The 17516-nt window shown below is 41.2% G+C and overlaps 1 protein-coding gene across 3 annotated transcripts in view; it reads right to left on the bottom strand.

The window, feature by feature from the left end:
- Positions 1-17516, bottom strand: part of PKNOX2 (PBX/knotted 1 homeobox 2) — a 104028-nt gene that overhangs the window by 23996 nt on the left and 62516 nt on the right. For all 3 annotated transcript variants that reach the window (XM_066564383.1, XM_066564384.1, XM_066564385.1), the window contains 3 exons: positions 16148-16308; positions 15711-15786; positions 5082-5190 (listed from right to left, as the gene is read on the bottom strand). In XM_066564383.1, the coding sequence (XP_066420480.1) occupies positions 5082-5165 (84 nt within the window). In that variant the 5' untranslated portion in view covers positions 5166-5190; positions 15711-15786; positions 16148-16308. The remainder of the gene's footprint in view (positions 1-5081; positions 5191-15710; positions 15787-16147; positions 16309-17516) is intronic.

The following is a 17516-nucleotide window of genomic DNA, read 5'->3' as shown; positions in this document are numbered from 1 at the left end:
CCAAGTCCCAGATTAAATCAGCTGCAGCACCATGGTTTGCCAAGAGCCCTTTCAAAGCAGGTATTACTGTCTAGACAGAGTCATTTTCAATTTTATCCCAAAATGAGGTGAGCCTCTTCCAGCTCGCCAAGCCCAGCAATGAGTCACCTCAGAGCTGTGAGAAGACAGCCAAAAAAATTCCAATTTTTTTGGTGCCCATGCCCAAATCACCCAACTTTAGCCCTGATGGTCCCATCACAGGAATGATGTGTAGTGCTGTGAAATAAATCACTCTGACCACAAACATTCTGCTTATTTGAAAACAGCAATGATTTTAGGTAAATATGAATCTTTAAGAGCATCAGCAGCACCCCAAATCCAGAGGTTTCAGCCTAAAATCCCAGTGAAAAATTGTTGCAAAGTGGTTGGTTTGCCTGCCTCTCTGCTGAAATCTGTGCAAAAATTAGTATTTGCCTATTTTTACCTGTAAATGTTCAGTCTTCCCTCGAGGCACAGAGCAAAAGGAAGCCCTGGTTCTTGCTAAACGTTATATATCTCATTTATTATATCTAATTTTAATTAATATTTAATTTTAAATTGATATAAAAATTACATATTATATATTTTATATGTCATTTATTTATTATATAAAATTGCTAAACATATTATATATAATTAATTTATTTGTCTAATACATTTATTTCTTCCTGTCTGTGTCTTGATAGAAATAATATTTTTATTTATTTGTCTGATATATTTATATATTTATATTTATATATTTATATATTTATAAATATTTTATATTTATATATTTATATTTAAGTTTTTATACAGAAATGGACTTATATGTATTTTTTATTTATTTTGCTAATATACCTTTAAATTTATTTGTGATTGTTAATATATAAAAATGTTCATATACATAAATTATTGTGTCATTAATTAGTGTAAATGTATATATTATGTATATTTATACAAAAATATGTAAAACTTTATAAACCCAAGCTGGACCAAAATCATGACACCTTTTGCTTTTAAAATGTTTGCCTTTAATATCTCCTGCCTGACCTTTTGCTGTCGCTTTTTTTCCACTTTTTTTTCTTCTTTTCAATCTCCTTTATTGTTCGTAACTCCAAACTTGGGCTCCAGCACCTGCAAATTCACTTGGCTCTATTTGATTTCCAACTCTCCCAACAGGTTCAATTTCTGTCCCCTCCCTGGTGCTAAAGAAATGAGTGAAATTTGGGCTTCACTTCCCCTCCTGATCCCAGCAGTTGGGATTTCTCCTTTTCCCCCCCATTTTCCATTTAAAACTAGAATGCAGCAGATTTTGGGATAATGCAGCCACATCACTGAATATCTCTTCATCTTTTTTCCCTTTTCCCCTTTTTTTCTCCCTATTATCTCCATGGAAAATTACACTTATGCAGGGAAAAAATGGCTTTTCCCCCCAACCTTTTCCCTTTTCCCCCCCCCCCCCCCATCATCACACTTATTTACCAGGATCCCAAAGCCCTTTTTGCATCCTGCCAAGTTGAATATTTCCAGCCAAGTCTGCAACTAATTGAGCTATTACCCAAAAAAAAAAAAAAAAAAGCTTCCTTTGGGGCTGCTCTGAAGCCATTACCTCACCTTGGACTAAAGAAAAGAACAAAAAATAAGTCAAAAATAATTCCAAGTGTATGGAAAAAGAGGGGAGAGGATGCTGAGATGGGGGGGATTTGCAGCTGAATAGGGAGGAGGGGAAAAAAAATGGAGCCAAAAATGGAATTTAGGGGAGCAGGTGGGGAGGGAAAAGGCAGCAGGTTCCTGGTAGTGGGAAAATGGGAAATAGGAGGAAATATTTGGGTGTAAAAGTTGTAAATTTTGATTAAAAAAACCACAGGTGGGTTTTGGTTTGTTTCTTTTTCCCATGGAAAATGGCCAAAAATAGTTGGACAGGGGGGGAAAAAAGGTAAATGAAAAAGGAAAATAAAAAGCACAAAAAGTTAAGTTTGAAAAGCAGCAAAAACAGTGAAGGAAAAAATTATAATGGTGACAATAATTATGTAAACTGTTAAAAATTTGATAAAATATGTTTCAAATATGTTCAAAATGTGTTTACAAATATATTGGAAAAGTAAAGTTTTAAAATGTTACAAATATGTTCAAAGATGTGAAAATCGAAAAATGTTTTATAAATATGTTAAAAATATATTTAAAATGCATAAAAATGTAAAAAATACATTTGTAAAACTCCAAAATGCTTTAAAGTGTAGAAAATACAAAAAGAGATGCTAAAATGTTGAAAAAATTTAAATTATGTTCAAAATATCTTTAAAAATACATTTTAAATATAGAAAATATAAAATTTAAATTATACATTTATATTTATATATATATTATATAATTATTATATTATATATATTTATTTAAATATAAAATTTAAATAAATAAATTAAATAAATTTAAATATATATGTCCCTGTTATAATCACAAAAAACCCCACTTCTTATGGGGAGGAGGAAAGATACTTTTATCACTTTCTGTGTTGAAAAAGATGAAAAATCAACTTCTCCATCCGATTTTTAAATTTTTGTCACAATATATTTCTAGACTGAGTTATTTATTTCTTTATTGGTAATTTTTGTCCCTATTGTAACCACTTGGGAGGAAGTTGCTTTTTATCACTTTCTGTGCTGAAATTTAGGAAAAATTAACCCAATTTTTAACAACACTTTTTCTTCAATATATTTTTAGAATAAATAAATGAATAAATCCCCCTTCCTCCCTTTTTTGTGCCTCTTCTGACCACCTAAGGAACATTTTTTGTTTTGGAAGGGCAAAGCTGCTTTTACCACTTTTGATGCTAAAAATACCTATTTTTAAAAAACCCTCTTTTTGCCATTGAAATAGCTGAAGACTCTTCCTCAGCTTTTGGTCGTCATTCATTACAGAAAACTGATTTTAATGCAGATTTTAATTTTCAACAGGTAGAGAACTCAATGAGATCATGCTTGGTGTAAAAGATGCTCCATGTTCCACTCCTTTAACAGATTCCAGGGATTAATGAAGCATTTTTTTCCTTCCAAAAGGCAGATTTCCCATCATTTCTGCTCCATTTTTGCTGTTTCTGACAGTGAGGGTGACAGCTTGCACAGCCTCTGCAGTAAAACAGGAATGCAAAGCTCCCCAAATCCCTTTTTTTAGCACTTTTCTCCCCAAAGTGCTTCCCTCGATGAGGAGGAGCTCATTGTAGCTCTGATAATCAATAATTTCTCCATTTATCCGCTCCTCCCCGTTTCTTCCCCACTTCTGGGGAGAAGAAATTTGTGTAATTTGCTTTTCCAATCCCTAGAAATCCCAAATTTTCAGGTGAAAAGTTCACAGCAGTCGCAGACGAGTGGAAAAAAAATATCAATTCCTGGCTGCAGCTTTTCCTCCAAACCCACTAAACGCTTGAGCAACCTCCTTGATAAGGTAAAAAAAGGGAGGATTTGGTCAGCAAAGCTCCTGAGGGTCCCCAAAATTCAATGTGTTCAAAGAGGGGGCAGAGAAGGGACAGGGAGGGAGAAGGGAGAGGGGACGTCTCCAAAGGATGCCGGGGAAAATGTCGCCTATTTTAAAAGTCCCTGAAATTGCCCATTAGGACTCAAACGGTGCCGAGGCTCCCCGCTGTGTAAGCGAGAAAAGGGAAAAAAAAAAAATTTGGAAAAAAAAAAAAACCAACCCCAGCCCTACTCAAGGCAGAGCAGCGAAGCGAGTAAATGATGACACAGAAGTTGGAGGAGCCATAAAACCCCACCGAGGTGTCGTTTGGGAGAAGTGACCTTTTCCCACCGAAGGAAATGAGGAGAAAGGAGACATGGGTGCCTTCAAGGGGGGGTGTAAAAGTCAATTTATTTATTTTAGCTTGCAGAGGACAGGCTTGGGGGGTGAGGTTTTTGGTGGGTTTTTCATTTTCTTTTTTTCTTTCTTTTTTCTTTCTTTCTTTTTTTTTTTTTTTTGTTTTATTTTGAGGTTTTTTTGTGGGATTTTTTTTGTTTGTTTTGTTTTGGTTTTTTTGTTCAGATGGGAGATTTTTCTGCTCTTGCAGATGAGAAACGCAGCAAATGAGGAAAAGCTTGAAATCTTCCACATGAGCACAAAAAAAAAAAGCTGTTTTGAACGTGGAGCTGGCTCAGTGCACAATACAGATCAGCCCTGTTCAGTCATTGTAGCTGGAAGAGCAGAAATAGGATATAAATTTATCCCTAAAAAAATCTCAGGATTTTTTTGGGGTAAATTTAGGCTTCAAGGTGCAGGACCATCTCCAAAATCCATTTTTTAGGCTTCAGGGTGCAGGACCATCCCCAAAATCCATCCTCAACTCCCAAGTCCAGCCCTCTGGGGTGCTCCAGAAGAGTTTCTCTTGGACAAACTCTTTTTCTTATAATAACTTGACTCCATAATGATGCTTGAAAAAGTTATTTGACTGCTTAGAGCACCACTGGAGATGAAATCTTTTTTTCTCCCCTGCCACAGGTTATTAAAAAATGCCATTGAAATAAACCAAAGGCCATTCCTATGACTAAACCTATCCTGGTTCAGCCAAGTGTTTCATCTTCCCAGCTAATTCACCTGCTGGTTGCAATCATGCCACCGTGTCAGCTTTCCAAGAAGACCCAAAGACCCCAAAATCACAGAATTTAGAGAATCACAGAATCACTGGGTTGGAAGAGACCTTCAAGATCATCGAGTCCAACCCAGCCCCAACACCTCAACTCAACCCTGGCACCCAGTGCCACATCCAGGCTTTGTTAAACACACCCAGGGATGGGGACTCCACCACCTCCCTGGGCAGAACATTCCAGAACTTTATCACTCTTTCTGGGAAAAAAACATTTTTCTAACATCCAACCTAAATTTCCCTTGGCACAGCACAAGACATAAGACAAAAAATGGGCAAACCCCATAGTTTTACCCAATACCTTTCCATCTTGCACACTGACAGAAGAGGTTTTAATTCTGCCAGTCTCTGAGATGAATTCTCTGGGATGAAATATTTTGTAATGGGCATTATTTGGGAAATCAAGGCAATGAATGCAGGAGCTGGGGGTCCTGGGGGTCTGGAGGACACTCACCTGTGGGGTGTCTTGGTAGGGAGGAGGAGGCACTGTCTGGGTGGCCATCATGGTCAGAGCTGGTGCAGGGGAGACATGGTGCATCCTGCTTGGGCCTCACATCGAGAACCTGCGGGCAGCAGAACAGAGCTCTGGAGTACCAGGGATCTCCCCAGCCCTGAGAAATCCCACAGAAAGGGAAGGAAAAATAAAAGGCAGAAAGGAGAGGTGACATTTTTCACACTGCCCTCTGCCACACAGTCCCTGGAAGGAACTCAAGGTGGTTTGATGAGCCTTATTGTGATCTGATGATTTGTTGAGATTTGTGATTTTGGATAAGGAATGCATTGCAGGGGAAGAGAAGCAGGTCACTGGCAGGGGGATCTGCACTGGAGATGAAAGTGCCATCAGTGAAGCTCATGATATCTTCTCCCCTGTGAACCCTGGCATGCCCAGGGCATTTTCTTTCCACCCCTCATGCCTAACCACACTGCCTACATGGGGATTTCCATCCCCTTCCCAGCTATTCCTCTTTTCTGGAAGCAGAAAGACAAACCATAAATACAAAACTTGCCATTTTTTAAATGATACACTAAACCCTCCCAAAATGATGTGTCTCTTTGCCTTTGGTCACCACAGTCACATCCTCATGCTCAGTTCAGAAGGGACATTGAGAATCCAATGTGGAGATTCACCAACATATTTAATAAATTTATTTATTCTTTTATTTAACATATTCCTATGTTGTGCACTCCAACCCAGCTGTCTCCTGTGCTGAGGTGACTGACCCATGATGACTGAATGCACAGAAATGTGGAAACTCTTGTTTTATTTGAACCAGGGAGCAAACCTGGCTTTTGCACACCCCATAAACTGAGATGGTCCTTACACTGCCTCCAACCTCTCTGGAAGTTGCTGCTTTCTCTAAAATGCAGTTATCTGGGAGGAAAACAGACTAAACAGACTAATTTTTTTTTTTGTATATTCAGGTCCAAAGGAGTTGGAGAAAAAAGAGGGGTACCAGGAAGGGATAATTTTTTTGTGGAGCACTTGGCTGGGAAAAGTCCCCAACAAATAGGTTGTAGATGTGACCCAAAAGCAATTCTTGGCCCTGAAAATACCTCTTATCCCACTACTTCACTGCAGCTGTGTGGTTGCTTTAGAAAGAAAAGCCAATAATCTTGCCTGAATTCTTAAAAAACTCTGTCCTGTTCTTTCTGTGGCTCAGAGCTCTGGTTTGGGTCAACTCACAAAGTTACCCAAAAAATCTTCCTGGGTCCTCCAAAGGACGTTTCTTCTTTCTCCTTTCTGTAAGAGATGACATCTCCCCAAGGGATCTCCCCATTGTGATGCACTGGCTTCTTATCTGGGGAGAAGCCATGGCACCACCCACCCCACGAGGAAATGCAGGAATTTATGAAAGTCCTCAGATATTGTCAGGGAAAATAACCCAAAACCAGTGTCAGCATTGCTTCACCAGGAAATGGTGACAGACAAGAAGGTGCAAGGAAGAGGAGAGGCACTGGTGAGCTCAGCCAAAACTGAGGCACATTTGGGAATGTTTGTGAAAAATTTAATCCTCTCTGTGAGGTTGTTTTAGGGGAAGAGGTGCAATATTCTGATTTTCTTGCCAGGCACTAAGTTCACAAATGCACCACATCCAAATGGAAAGCCAAGTGCTGTGTGCATGGGATGAGCATCAACAACCCTTCTTTATTGAATAAATGAGGTTATTCTTTCTTATACTTTGCACAAATATGGATAACCCATGAATGGAATACTAAGAAATCACACCCGAAATCCTGTGTATTGTGAAGGTAGATCAGGGTTCTTGCCTGACACAGACCTCTAGCAGTGAGGACATTGCATTTATGGGATTAAAATGATGCTTTTCATCTTTTTCCTCCCAACAGCAAAATAGCAGGAGGCAAAATTATCTGCTCCTGAGTGAACTCACAGCTTAAAACCTTTGATGTCCAATGTCAAACTCAGCTCACAGCTGCAGGCACACAAATATCCCTGTCCTCGGGGGGCAACACCCAGGGAAAAACCTCCCCACCAGAAAGAGTTTCAGCTGGGGAAAAGCAGAATTTAGCACTGTGACAGTCTGGACATCTGTGTGGGAAGCTAAAGAAAAAAAGACATTGCTATTTTGGGAAAAATACCCTGCTTGGCATCTATTGTTCCTGCCAAGAGAGATCCTACAGCCAGCACGTGGTGATTTGCTGTGGGGTGTGAGCTTTTTGGGTGAGTCTATTCCCAGAAGGTGGCAGCCCAGAGCCCAATTTAATTGCTGAATAATATCTAAGCTGCTCAAATCAAGCTGTTCATTGAGGTTTATGGGTGATGATTTGTTTGGAGAATAGGATTGACAGCTAAAAAAAAAAAAAGGGATAAAAGTGGGAGACAGCTGTTGCCAATAGCAGTATATTTATTTATCTTGGGGGAAACAAATGCACTCAGGCACTGTAAATATCCAGGAAATGTCTGGTGGCCACAGGAAAAGCTGGACAGGTGTTTCACGTGGGACTCCCAGCCATGAAGCTCAGGATAACAGGGCAGAGCTGTCAGCCCCGTGGATTGATCAGCAGCCAGCACAGGGAAGGGTTGAAAGCTGCCATTATGTGCATTAACCCTTTCTTATTTTTTTGTAATTTTATACATTAATCCCCTCTCTTTTCTTTCTTTCCCCCACTTAAATTAATTTTTGACTTTGACTATGGACATCCAGAGAGCATCACCAAACCCCTGCCAACTCCTTCCAGCCCACCTCAGGGAAATGTTCAAATCACAGGTGAAGAGAGAATTCTGGGGATCTGGAGATCAGGGAGGGCAGGAATTGCAGCCAGCTCCTGGGGGATTTGCACAGAAGAAAGAAATGGTGAGCAATAAAAACCCATAAAGGCTCTTTCATTTCCGGAAGCAGCAGTACTTCACATTTTGGCAGTGACTTGAGATCAAAGTATCCTAAATTTTCTTATGAAATAAAATTATTTCAGCTATCACTGAAATGTTGCCATTACTTTGGAAATGTATTTCCCAAAAAGCTTGTACCTATCTAAAAGACTCTCAGATTTATAGGCTGGGGGTTTTACCAGCAATATATTACATCCTTTTTCAAGTAAAAATAATTAAAGACTAAGTTGAAAAGTTGGGGGGTTCTCTCCATGATGCCTTAAAAACATTTAAATTCCAAAGTATTGCCAGTCCCCCTCCAGGTGAATATGACCTCCTTGATTAATAAAACAGCCATAAACCCATATTAGAATGGTTAGGGCTGGTCAGAATTGGGGCTGAATGAAAAAAAAAAATAAAATTCCCTTTTATGGACTCTACATCACTGTTTTCAAAGCAAAATGTTAATATTCAGTCTGTAAAGCACAACTCTTGTTTCTGACCCAATGGGAAAATGAGGATCACTTTTTCCAGCTTATTGAGAGGCTTCTGCCCCACAGCAACACATGCAACTGATAACGGAGGATTCAACAAGAAAAATCAGAAAATCAACTTCTCAGGCTTTTCTTTTCCACCTGAACCATCAAAGTAATTAGAAATACTTAAGGATTTTTTTTTTTACCAGCCATGGAAGGTATTTTTGTGTATTAAGGGAAGATTGCCTTTTCTGAAGGGGATTTTTTGAAGAGGGGGAGCTGTGAGATTCTCAACAACGCCGTGTCAGTCACGCTCTCTCCACAGCAGGCTGAGAGTTTTTTATGTCACCATCTTCACAGAGGGCTTGTGCAGGCTGAAGTTTATGATATATGCACTCAGCTAAGTGAAAATGAAGAAATACAGCAGAGGAGGGATGGAGAGGGTCCTCCAGAGGCCAATACATCTCACCCCGAGCCACCAGGACAGGCTCGCCCTCGAGGGGTGATGCCAACTCTTGATTGGCCATAAAGTGAATTAAGAGTGACCCTCTCCTCTTCAATGTCTCATTTCTATCAACAAATTTCCAGCTTTTTTTGCCTGTTTTTACCAAATTACCCCAAAAGATGAATAGCAGGTTTCCATGTCATTACAGGAAGTCCTTTATGCCACCCCGAGCTTGTTAAAAATAAACCAAGTGCTATTAAATGGTCAAAACCAGAAAAGAATCCAAATTTTCAAGACATTACCCATCCTTGGCCATTCCTCCGTATTCAAGGTTGCTTCCAAACATGTTGCTCATGTAACACCTCATCTGGGGAGATCAGGAACGTTTGTGCCATCAAATAGCTTTCATTTTTTTTAAGAATATATCATAGCCAAATTTCCCCAGTCCAGTTCCAGAAGGTTTTCTTGCACTAGCAGCACCTTTTGCTCTTGGCCAAGGTGCTGGTTTTACTAAATGCTGACCTCCATACCCTCCCAGTATCCTGTTATTAGTTATTGCCTGGTAAAAAAAGGAGGAATTGAGTCTGTGTTTCTGCTGCAAGGATGGGTTAAAGCAGATAGGGACTCGATATTGCTGTAGAACAAAGTCTAGACCAGACTTTTCTGGTTTTCTTCTTAAAAAAGCAGTTGGTCAACACATAAGTACTGGGATAAAAGGGTGAGGGAAACACCATGCTGGACAATGCCATAAAAACCCTTGCCAAAGGAGCATTTATTTATTTGATATTTTCACCTAGGCATTTAAATGCTTTTTGTTTAATATTTACGTGTATTTATTTATTATTTGTATTTATTTCATTAATATGTCCCAATCCTCCTCCCAACTTCAGCTCCACAGAAAGGATGGAGCTGCTTCAGTGGATTTCTGATGAGAACAACAATTACTGCTAAATATTTCTCTCCTCTCCAAAGATACCCATCTCTGAAAGGCTCCAGGGATATCTCTGCAACATAAACATGAGAATAAAACCTGCAAGAGCCAGTCAGAGCTTTAGCAGACAAGGTTAATGTACCTTGAACAGCAGCATTAAACAACTTGGCTCATTTTTTTAAGTGGAGAGCTGAGATACCTACGTACATTTTAAAGTGTTATTTTTATAGGGGAAGACCATTAAAGCACCTTCCAAAACAAACTGGCACAGGGAAACATCAAAGAAGCTTCTTCAAAGTAACCTGAGAATACTTGAATTTTGTGCAACCCAGCCCTCTGCCCAAGGAAAGTTCCCAAAAGAGTAAGTTGTGATTTTCTTTCAGCAAATCAAAAAGCTTTGAAGTGAAGTGTTGCTGAGGAACCCCAAAAATGTAGAAACTTCCTCTTGCTGGGCATGAAATGTCAAAAAAAAAAAAGAATTCTGGTTGCCTTGTAAAAAACAGGGAGCAGATGAATGTTTTTAACAGTTGAGAACAATCTCAAATTAATTGAGAACAATTAATGTCCAAAGTCTAAAGTCTTGCCCCATGCTTTCAAACCTTGGCTCGTGCTCTTCATTCTCACATGGAGAGTGATGAGTCAGGAATCACAAGCAGCCACATTTCCATCCTGCAAACACCAAATCCCAAACCCCCAGTGGCAATGAGAAGGTCACAGAATCACAGAATGGTCTGAGCTGGAGAGGACCCACAGGGACCCTCGAGTCCAGCTCCTGGCCCTGCTCAGGACCATCCCCAAGAGTCACACCACACACCTGAGAGGATTGTCCAAATGCTTTTGGAGCTCATGCCCAGTGCCCTGGGAGCCTGTTCTGTGCCCAGGCACCCTCTGGGTGAAGAACCTTTCCCTAACACCCAACCTAAACCTGCCCTGACACAACTTCAGGCTGTTCCTTTGGGTCCTGCCAAAAGAACCTGCTCTGGGCACCACAGAGCAGCAATCAGGGCTTGCCCCTCCTCTCCCCCTCACAAGGAAATTGTAGATTGTGATGAGTCTCCCCTCAATCTCCTCCAAGACCAAGAGCCCTCAGCTGCTCCTCCTTGAGCTTCCCCTCAAGCCCCTTCACTGTGGTGGAGTTCTCAGGGGGCTCAGGACAAGGGAAGAGATCAGAATCTTGACTCTATGTTTCAGAAGGCTGATTTATTACTTTATGATATATATTATATTATATCATATCATATCATATCATATCATATCATATCATATCATATCATATTATATTATCATTAATTAAACCATTATTCAAGTTTTTCCATTCCAAACTGACACCAACAGTCCTTCACCAGTGTCCTGGTTTCAACCAGGACAGAGTGAATTTTTACAATAGCTTGGAGGGGGGCTTGACCAGACCCTAATATTATTTGATCCATCATCATCATCATCATCATCATCATCATCATCATCATTATTATTATGTTTGTTTGTTTGTTTGTTAGCATTGCCGGAGGCAGGGGAAAGGGACTCTCTCTTCTGAGAAGAAGGGAATTCATTCTCCTGGAGCAAGCATGAGGATAGATCAGTGTGGCAATGCTGGTCCTGACCAGAGGGAGCACTCTGGGGGCATGGCTGTGGTCAGGTTAAGCTCTTTTCTCTCTTTTTTGCATTTTTGTTATTTGCATTGCTGCTGTTACAAGTTCATTTTCTTCTCTCATTGCTGTTTCCAGTAAATTGTTCTTATCCCAGCCCATGATCTTTGCCTTTTGTGCCTCCAGGCTTTTCTCTATGGGCAGGAGAAGGGAAGCAAGTGAGCTGCATGGAGTTTTGGAGATTTGGGGAGGGGGCACTAACTTGGGGAATACTGTTATTAAATAACAACAACCAATTCCTCTGCCACTGCAAATATCACAAAGTGCAAACCAGACCAATGCCAGGGCAAGACCCACCTGCAACCTCAGCACTGCCAACAATTCTGGCTCAGATCCCACCACAAACCAAAGACTGTTTGAAAATGTTGCTGCAGTCCATGAACACCCCATAATCAATAGTGCAATTTCCCATATTTTTAGATTTCAATTTAATTCCTTTCTGGGGTGTTTGTTTTGCAACTCAAATCTCACAGGTTTTATGCAAATCTCCCAAAACCTCCATGAGTAAACATGGACATATACCTGATTTTTGGTGATTTGCTAAAAACAACAGAGTGAACCCAACTGCAGAAACACAGGTGAGGTCTGGGAGTGCAAAGACTTCCCTGACTGGGAGAGTCAGGAAAGCAGCAATACCACAGTACACCAAATAAAATCCTCCCTTAAATCTGCCTCATTCCTTGCTGTATCCTGCTATTACACTTGGAAATATTCCCCTTGGGAGTGGGAAAAACTCCCTCTGGAGTCCCTTAAGACAGATAAACTCTTGACTCACTGAGTTTTCATTTCACATCCCTCTCTTGCAGCTCTCTGGCTCTTCCCGGTCTTGCCTTCCCCCTGAATTTCCTACGTCAAATGTAAAATTCCCTATGAAAAATGACTCTGCTGACCAGAAAACAAAAATAAGGTTTCCCTTGAGGCATGTCAGGCTTCCTGGCACCTACAGGGAGCTGTCCCTATCCAAACCCCGAGCCAAGGCACTGAAGACTGAGATGGGAACACCTTGATTCATCACCACAATTGAAACATTTTTCATTTGCCCATTTGAAAGCAATTTTTGGGCCATATTTCCAGCCTCAGTGATGAAAGAGAAGTTTGAAATATGACATGGTGATTTATAGGGAGTTACAATGGGTTTCAAACTCATTTAGTAATGCTTAATAAGACTGTCTTCTCCATTTACTCCAAATGGGAGTAAATCTCAGCCTGGTCTGAACTCAACAGGATGAGGAAATTGGGATCAAAAAAGGACTGGAAAGTGTTCATGGTGTGAGACAGACAGGCTGAATTTTTTTTCACAGCTTTTTTTGCACAATGACAAAAGGTATGGCCTGGCCTCAGAGGTGCATCCTGTGGTCATTGGGGCATCAGGAGGAGGAAAGCTGAAATTGCTGTTTGGTGCCTGGAAACTGAGGGCTCTAACACACAGTGGGGAAAGCCAAGGGAAACCAAGCTGTTTCTCAGAAGCCTTCAGGTAATTTCTGTCATTAACCACTTAGAGTGATGCCAGCCCAGTGTTCCAGAAGGTCATTAAATGGACACCCACCACCATCACATCCTCCTGTGCCTTTCAAGGAAGATGTCTGGACCCTGTGGGCACAATTTGCTGAGCAGCTCTGGTTTGGTCTCCTTGCTGGAGAAGCTTCCAGCACTTTGTGTCCTCCACAGCCACAGCTCCTCCAAAGAGAGCAACCCAAAGCACACAAAACACGTGGCAGGGCACAGAGTACTTTTGATGCCTTGAGATTTTAGCCTTTATATTTTCCAAACCCTGTGCTGCATTAGTGCATAACTCTAACTCCATATGAAGTGTCAGCTCCTGTCTCCACATCTTGGTCAGACAAAACAATTCCTCTGGGCCTGGAACCCAAGGGCACCCAACAGCCTCAGGCCCAGAAAAGTACAAATAAAAGTGAATTGGGGAGGAGCAAACTGGGGGAATGGGACCTCACTGCCTGAAGCTGTAAGTGGAGAATTAACCCCTGATATGTAAATGGATGTTCCAGATTGCAAGGCAAGATGTTTTCTATTACCATCTCTATGGCAGATTATCTTTTGTCAAGTGGGCAGTTTGCCTTATCTCTCTCTCTGAGTGACCACAATCACTCCTGCCTCCAGGGGGACATCTGCTGATAACAGCTATGGAATGTCCCTGCATGGCTGATAAGAACTGCAGCATCCCATTGGCAGATGTGAGCCCAGAGGGAGGAGCCAAGCATTCCGGCCTGGATATAATCTGGAGATTCTGGAACACCAGCCAAGCATTCCTACCTGGATATAATCTGGAGATTCTGGAACACCAGCCAAGCATTCCTACCCGGATAGAATCTGAGATTCTGGAACACCAGCCAAGCATTCCTGCCTGGATATAATCTGAGATTCTGGAACACCAGCCAAGCATTCCTGCCTGGATATAATCTGGAGATTCTGGAACACCAGCCAAGCATTCCTACCTGGATATAATCTGGAGATTCTGGAACACCAGCACAGCTTCTGCACTGGGTTTCCCAGAGGAGCAGCAGCTGCCTCTTGCCCTGGATCTTCAGAGGCAGAGACTGCACCTTTCTCCAGGATCCCTGCTCCAGCAGAACCAGCCCTGACACTGCAGGAGGGCTGAGCCACAATTCCAATGGTTCTGCTGCCAGCACCCTGACCCACAGGGTGTCAGGCTGGGTTCTGACTCTGGCAGTGTTGGTTTAGTTCACTGCATTGTTTATTTTATCCTTTTATTTTCTTCCTTATTAAAGAACTGCTATTTCCTGCTCCCATATTTTTGCCTGAGAGCCCCTTAATTTAAATTTTATAGCAATTCAGAGGGGTGGGGAGGCTTCACATTCTCCATTTCAGGGGAGGCTCCTGCCTTCCTTAGCAGGCACCTGGCTTTCCAAACCCAGACAATGGACCAAACTTAAATCTGCCTGAAAAACTCATGACCCCTGTCCATGCTGGGTGCAGCCTGTGGGAGGCTCTGACTGCCCAAGGTGTGGCTGGTAAAGGCCTTTCATAAATCCCCACTTTATTCTCTGAACTCTGTCTGGCCTCTGTTCCAGGAGCCACTCCAAGGCATCACTTTCACTCACTCTGAAATACAGACTGGAAGGAGGACACCAAGCAGGGAGGATCCCCCCCAAAAACTGGTCATTGTGGTGACCCCAATCTCCCCCACACTCACCAGAAAAGTAATTTCAACATGAACCCAACCTGTACCTTTATCAAAAAGGGGTAAAATCAAGCTGAGGAGATTTTCACCACCTCCTTCATCGTGTGTTTTTTGTTTTGGCTGAAGCAGGGTCACCACAAGAATCAAAGGGCAGCCTAGGGGAAATAATCCTGCCCCTGCTGGCTGCTTCTTACTAAGAGGGAAGGGGACTTCTTACTTTACTTCTTACGTTATTTCTTACTTTACTTCTTACTTTATTTCTTACTTTACTTCCTTCACTTCTTACTTTACTTTCAGAGGAGGCAAGATTCAAAAGAAAAGACTAAGAGAAAAGATGCTCTGCTGGGCCAAGGACCAAATGAACGGTTTGGGTTTTTCCCTGAGAAGCCCCCACCTAAATATAACCAGTTTAAAGTGAAACCAGGCACTTTTGCAGAATATTTACACAAATTGAAGGGGCCACCCCCATTTTCAGTGACCAAAGATTTCTCTTTGCTCCTACAGGAGGGAAGTTGTAGCCAGCAGGGTTTTATTTTCTGTGTCACCTGCTGGTGCCCTGGTTTTGGCATGGATCAAGCACATTTGTCACTCTGTCAAGCCCTAATTTTAGTGATCAGGGTTGACTAAAGGACTGTGAAACCCTTGGTTTCATGTACATCTTATTTTAAGCTCTGCATTTCATTTATTTTTAGTTGGTGGCCATTTCTTTGCACCCTACTGCCGGCTGTGCCAAAATTTTGCAGTGATAACAACCTATATTTCAGAGTATTTTCACAAAAATATATCTGTGTTTTCCTCCAGGCTGCTTATGCCTTGTAGGGCTCTTAACAATATGTTATCTACACTTGAGCTTTAAAACAAGACTCCCTGCACAGACTGATTTATTTTTAAAAAAATAAGTGTTTCTGCTCTGAAATGCTTACTGCATTTAGGGAAGGGTTGATACAATTTAAATTATATCAACAGAAAACAGCAGAAATTCCTCTAAATAAAGCCACACCAAGGTCATGACTCACCACATCCTGCTCAATTAATATACATAATTGCACAATTAATACATATAATTGCTTAAATAATATAAAGCAAAGCAGCCTTACTGTTAGGGGGTGCTCAGGGAGCCACTGCCCTGGAAGTGTCCTCCCACTGCCCTGAAAACTGGGTAGGGATCACAACCTGGGAAAGCAAAAATGAAATATTTTATATATAATATAATTATTATATATATTTTAATATTTAGAGAATATTTTAATATTCAGAAAAATTATAAAATAAGAAAGTGAAATATTAAGCAAAGGATGAAGGTCTGCAGTAGGAAAGTGCAGTGGTAGTGGAGCCATGGATGGCAAGTCTCTCTTAATGGTTTTTTTTCTGGAGGATGATGGGGAAAATAGGATAAATCAAGGAAAACATAGGTGGGAATATCCCCTGGAGATGAAAGCAAGACTGATGTCTGAGCTAGATCAGGGGTTTTCCCCATCAGGTTTGAACATTTCCAAAAAAGGACAAAGAGAAATCAGATTTTTCAAGGTCGAACCGAGATGTGTCCAGCAAACGAAGGCGAGCTCCTCCTTGGTCTGTGCACAGGGGATGGAGGCCAAGGTGGTCCTGTCCCCTCCTCTTCCTCTCCTGCTGGGTGCTGAAAGCTCCTCAAGCTCCTCACGGGATCACTCTGAGGGTTACTGCTGCAATCCAGGTCTGAAAAGGAGAAAAAAGGAAATAAGGAATGAAACAGCACTGATGGCTGGCTCTGCCCCCATTTCATGCTGGTAGTTGGCATTTCCCTGGTTATTTATAATATTATAATTTATATTTCCCTGGTTAATTGTAATAAAATTATAATATTTATTTATTATTAATTATAATAAAATTATTTATTATAAAAGATAATATATAACATTTATACTATATAATTTATATAATATATATGAAAAATATAATATAATATAATATTTGGCATTTCCCTGATAAATTGCAATATTTTTATAATATTCAAAACACTTTTTATAACAAAGGTGTTTTTATACTTGGGCTCACACAGAGTGAACTGGGGAACAGCCACTACGTCCAAAATGGGGGAGCTCCCAGACACTACTGAATAAGGAAAAGTCCATCCATATGCTAGAGGTGATTTTGCAGCTGCCAAGAATCTGCCCTTTATGGGACTGGGATTTCTGGGCCCATCTCAGCAGTTCCAGTGGAAAAACAAAGATGGGCTGAGCAAGGACCAGCACAGCCACCCACACTGGGGTGTTTTGTGTTTGACTGCAAATAAAAAAAAATGGAATACAAGAGATAAAATTCACCAGATCTCTCCATATATAACACCTCTAGTGAGCCCTTCAGAGCTTCAATATCCCTCTGATGAATGTCCCTCAATGTACATCACCCCAGATATTACCTCTGTGTCTATAAACATCACCTGAGATCTCCAATCTGTGTCTGATGCATCTACCCTGATATATATCTCCTGGTAAAGAGCTCCAGTATAAATCCCTTCTATTACAGATCTATAGTCCAATAAATGTCCCTTGATGCACACAACCTCTGCCAAGCTGCTCTCAGCCCAGCCCTGATGCATCACCTTGGTACCAACCCACCCTGGAGAGCTCCTCACCCATGCACAGCTGGCATGGACACCTTTGATAAACACACCTGGAGCTCCTTAAATCTCTGTTACACACCCAGCACATCCAGCATGGCACACAGCACCTTCAGGGAGCTCCTCAGAGCTCTGATAAATGTGTCACCTCCAGAGAGCCCCTGAGATTTCAATATGCATCCCAAACACCCACCCTGGTGCACAAAACCCATTCAGGGCTCCTCAGATTGCTGATAAATGTCTAACACAGGCAGATGTATGCACACCTCCGCGTTCTGAACTGATGATTTTGTGTACATCTGAT

Source organism: Molothrus aeneus, chromosome 22, assembly GCF_037042795.1.
Source record: "Molothrus aeneus isolate 106 chromosome 22, BPBGC_Maene_1.0, whole genome shotgun sequence".
Classification (NCBI taxonomy): Eukaryota; Metazoa; Chordata; class Aves; order Passeriformes; family Icteridae; genus Molothrus; species Molothrus aeneus.
Note: the sequence above shows the minus strand (reverse complement) of the source record. Positions and strands in the feature narration are given on the sequence as shown.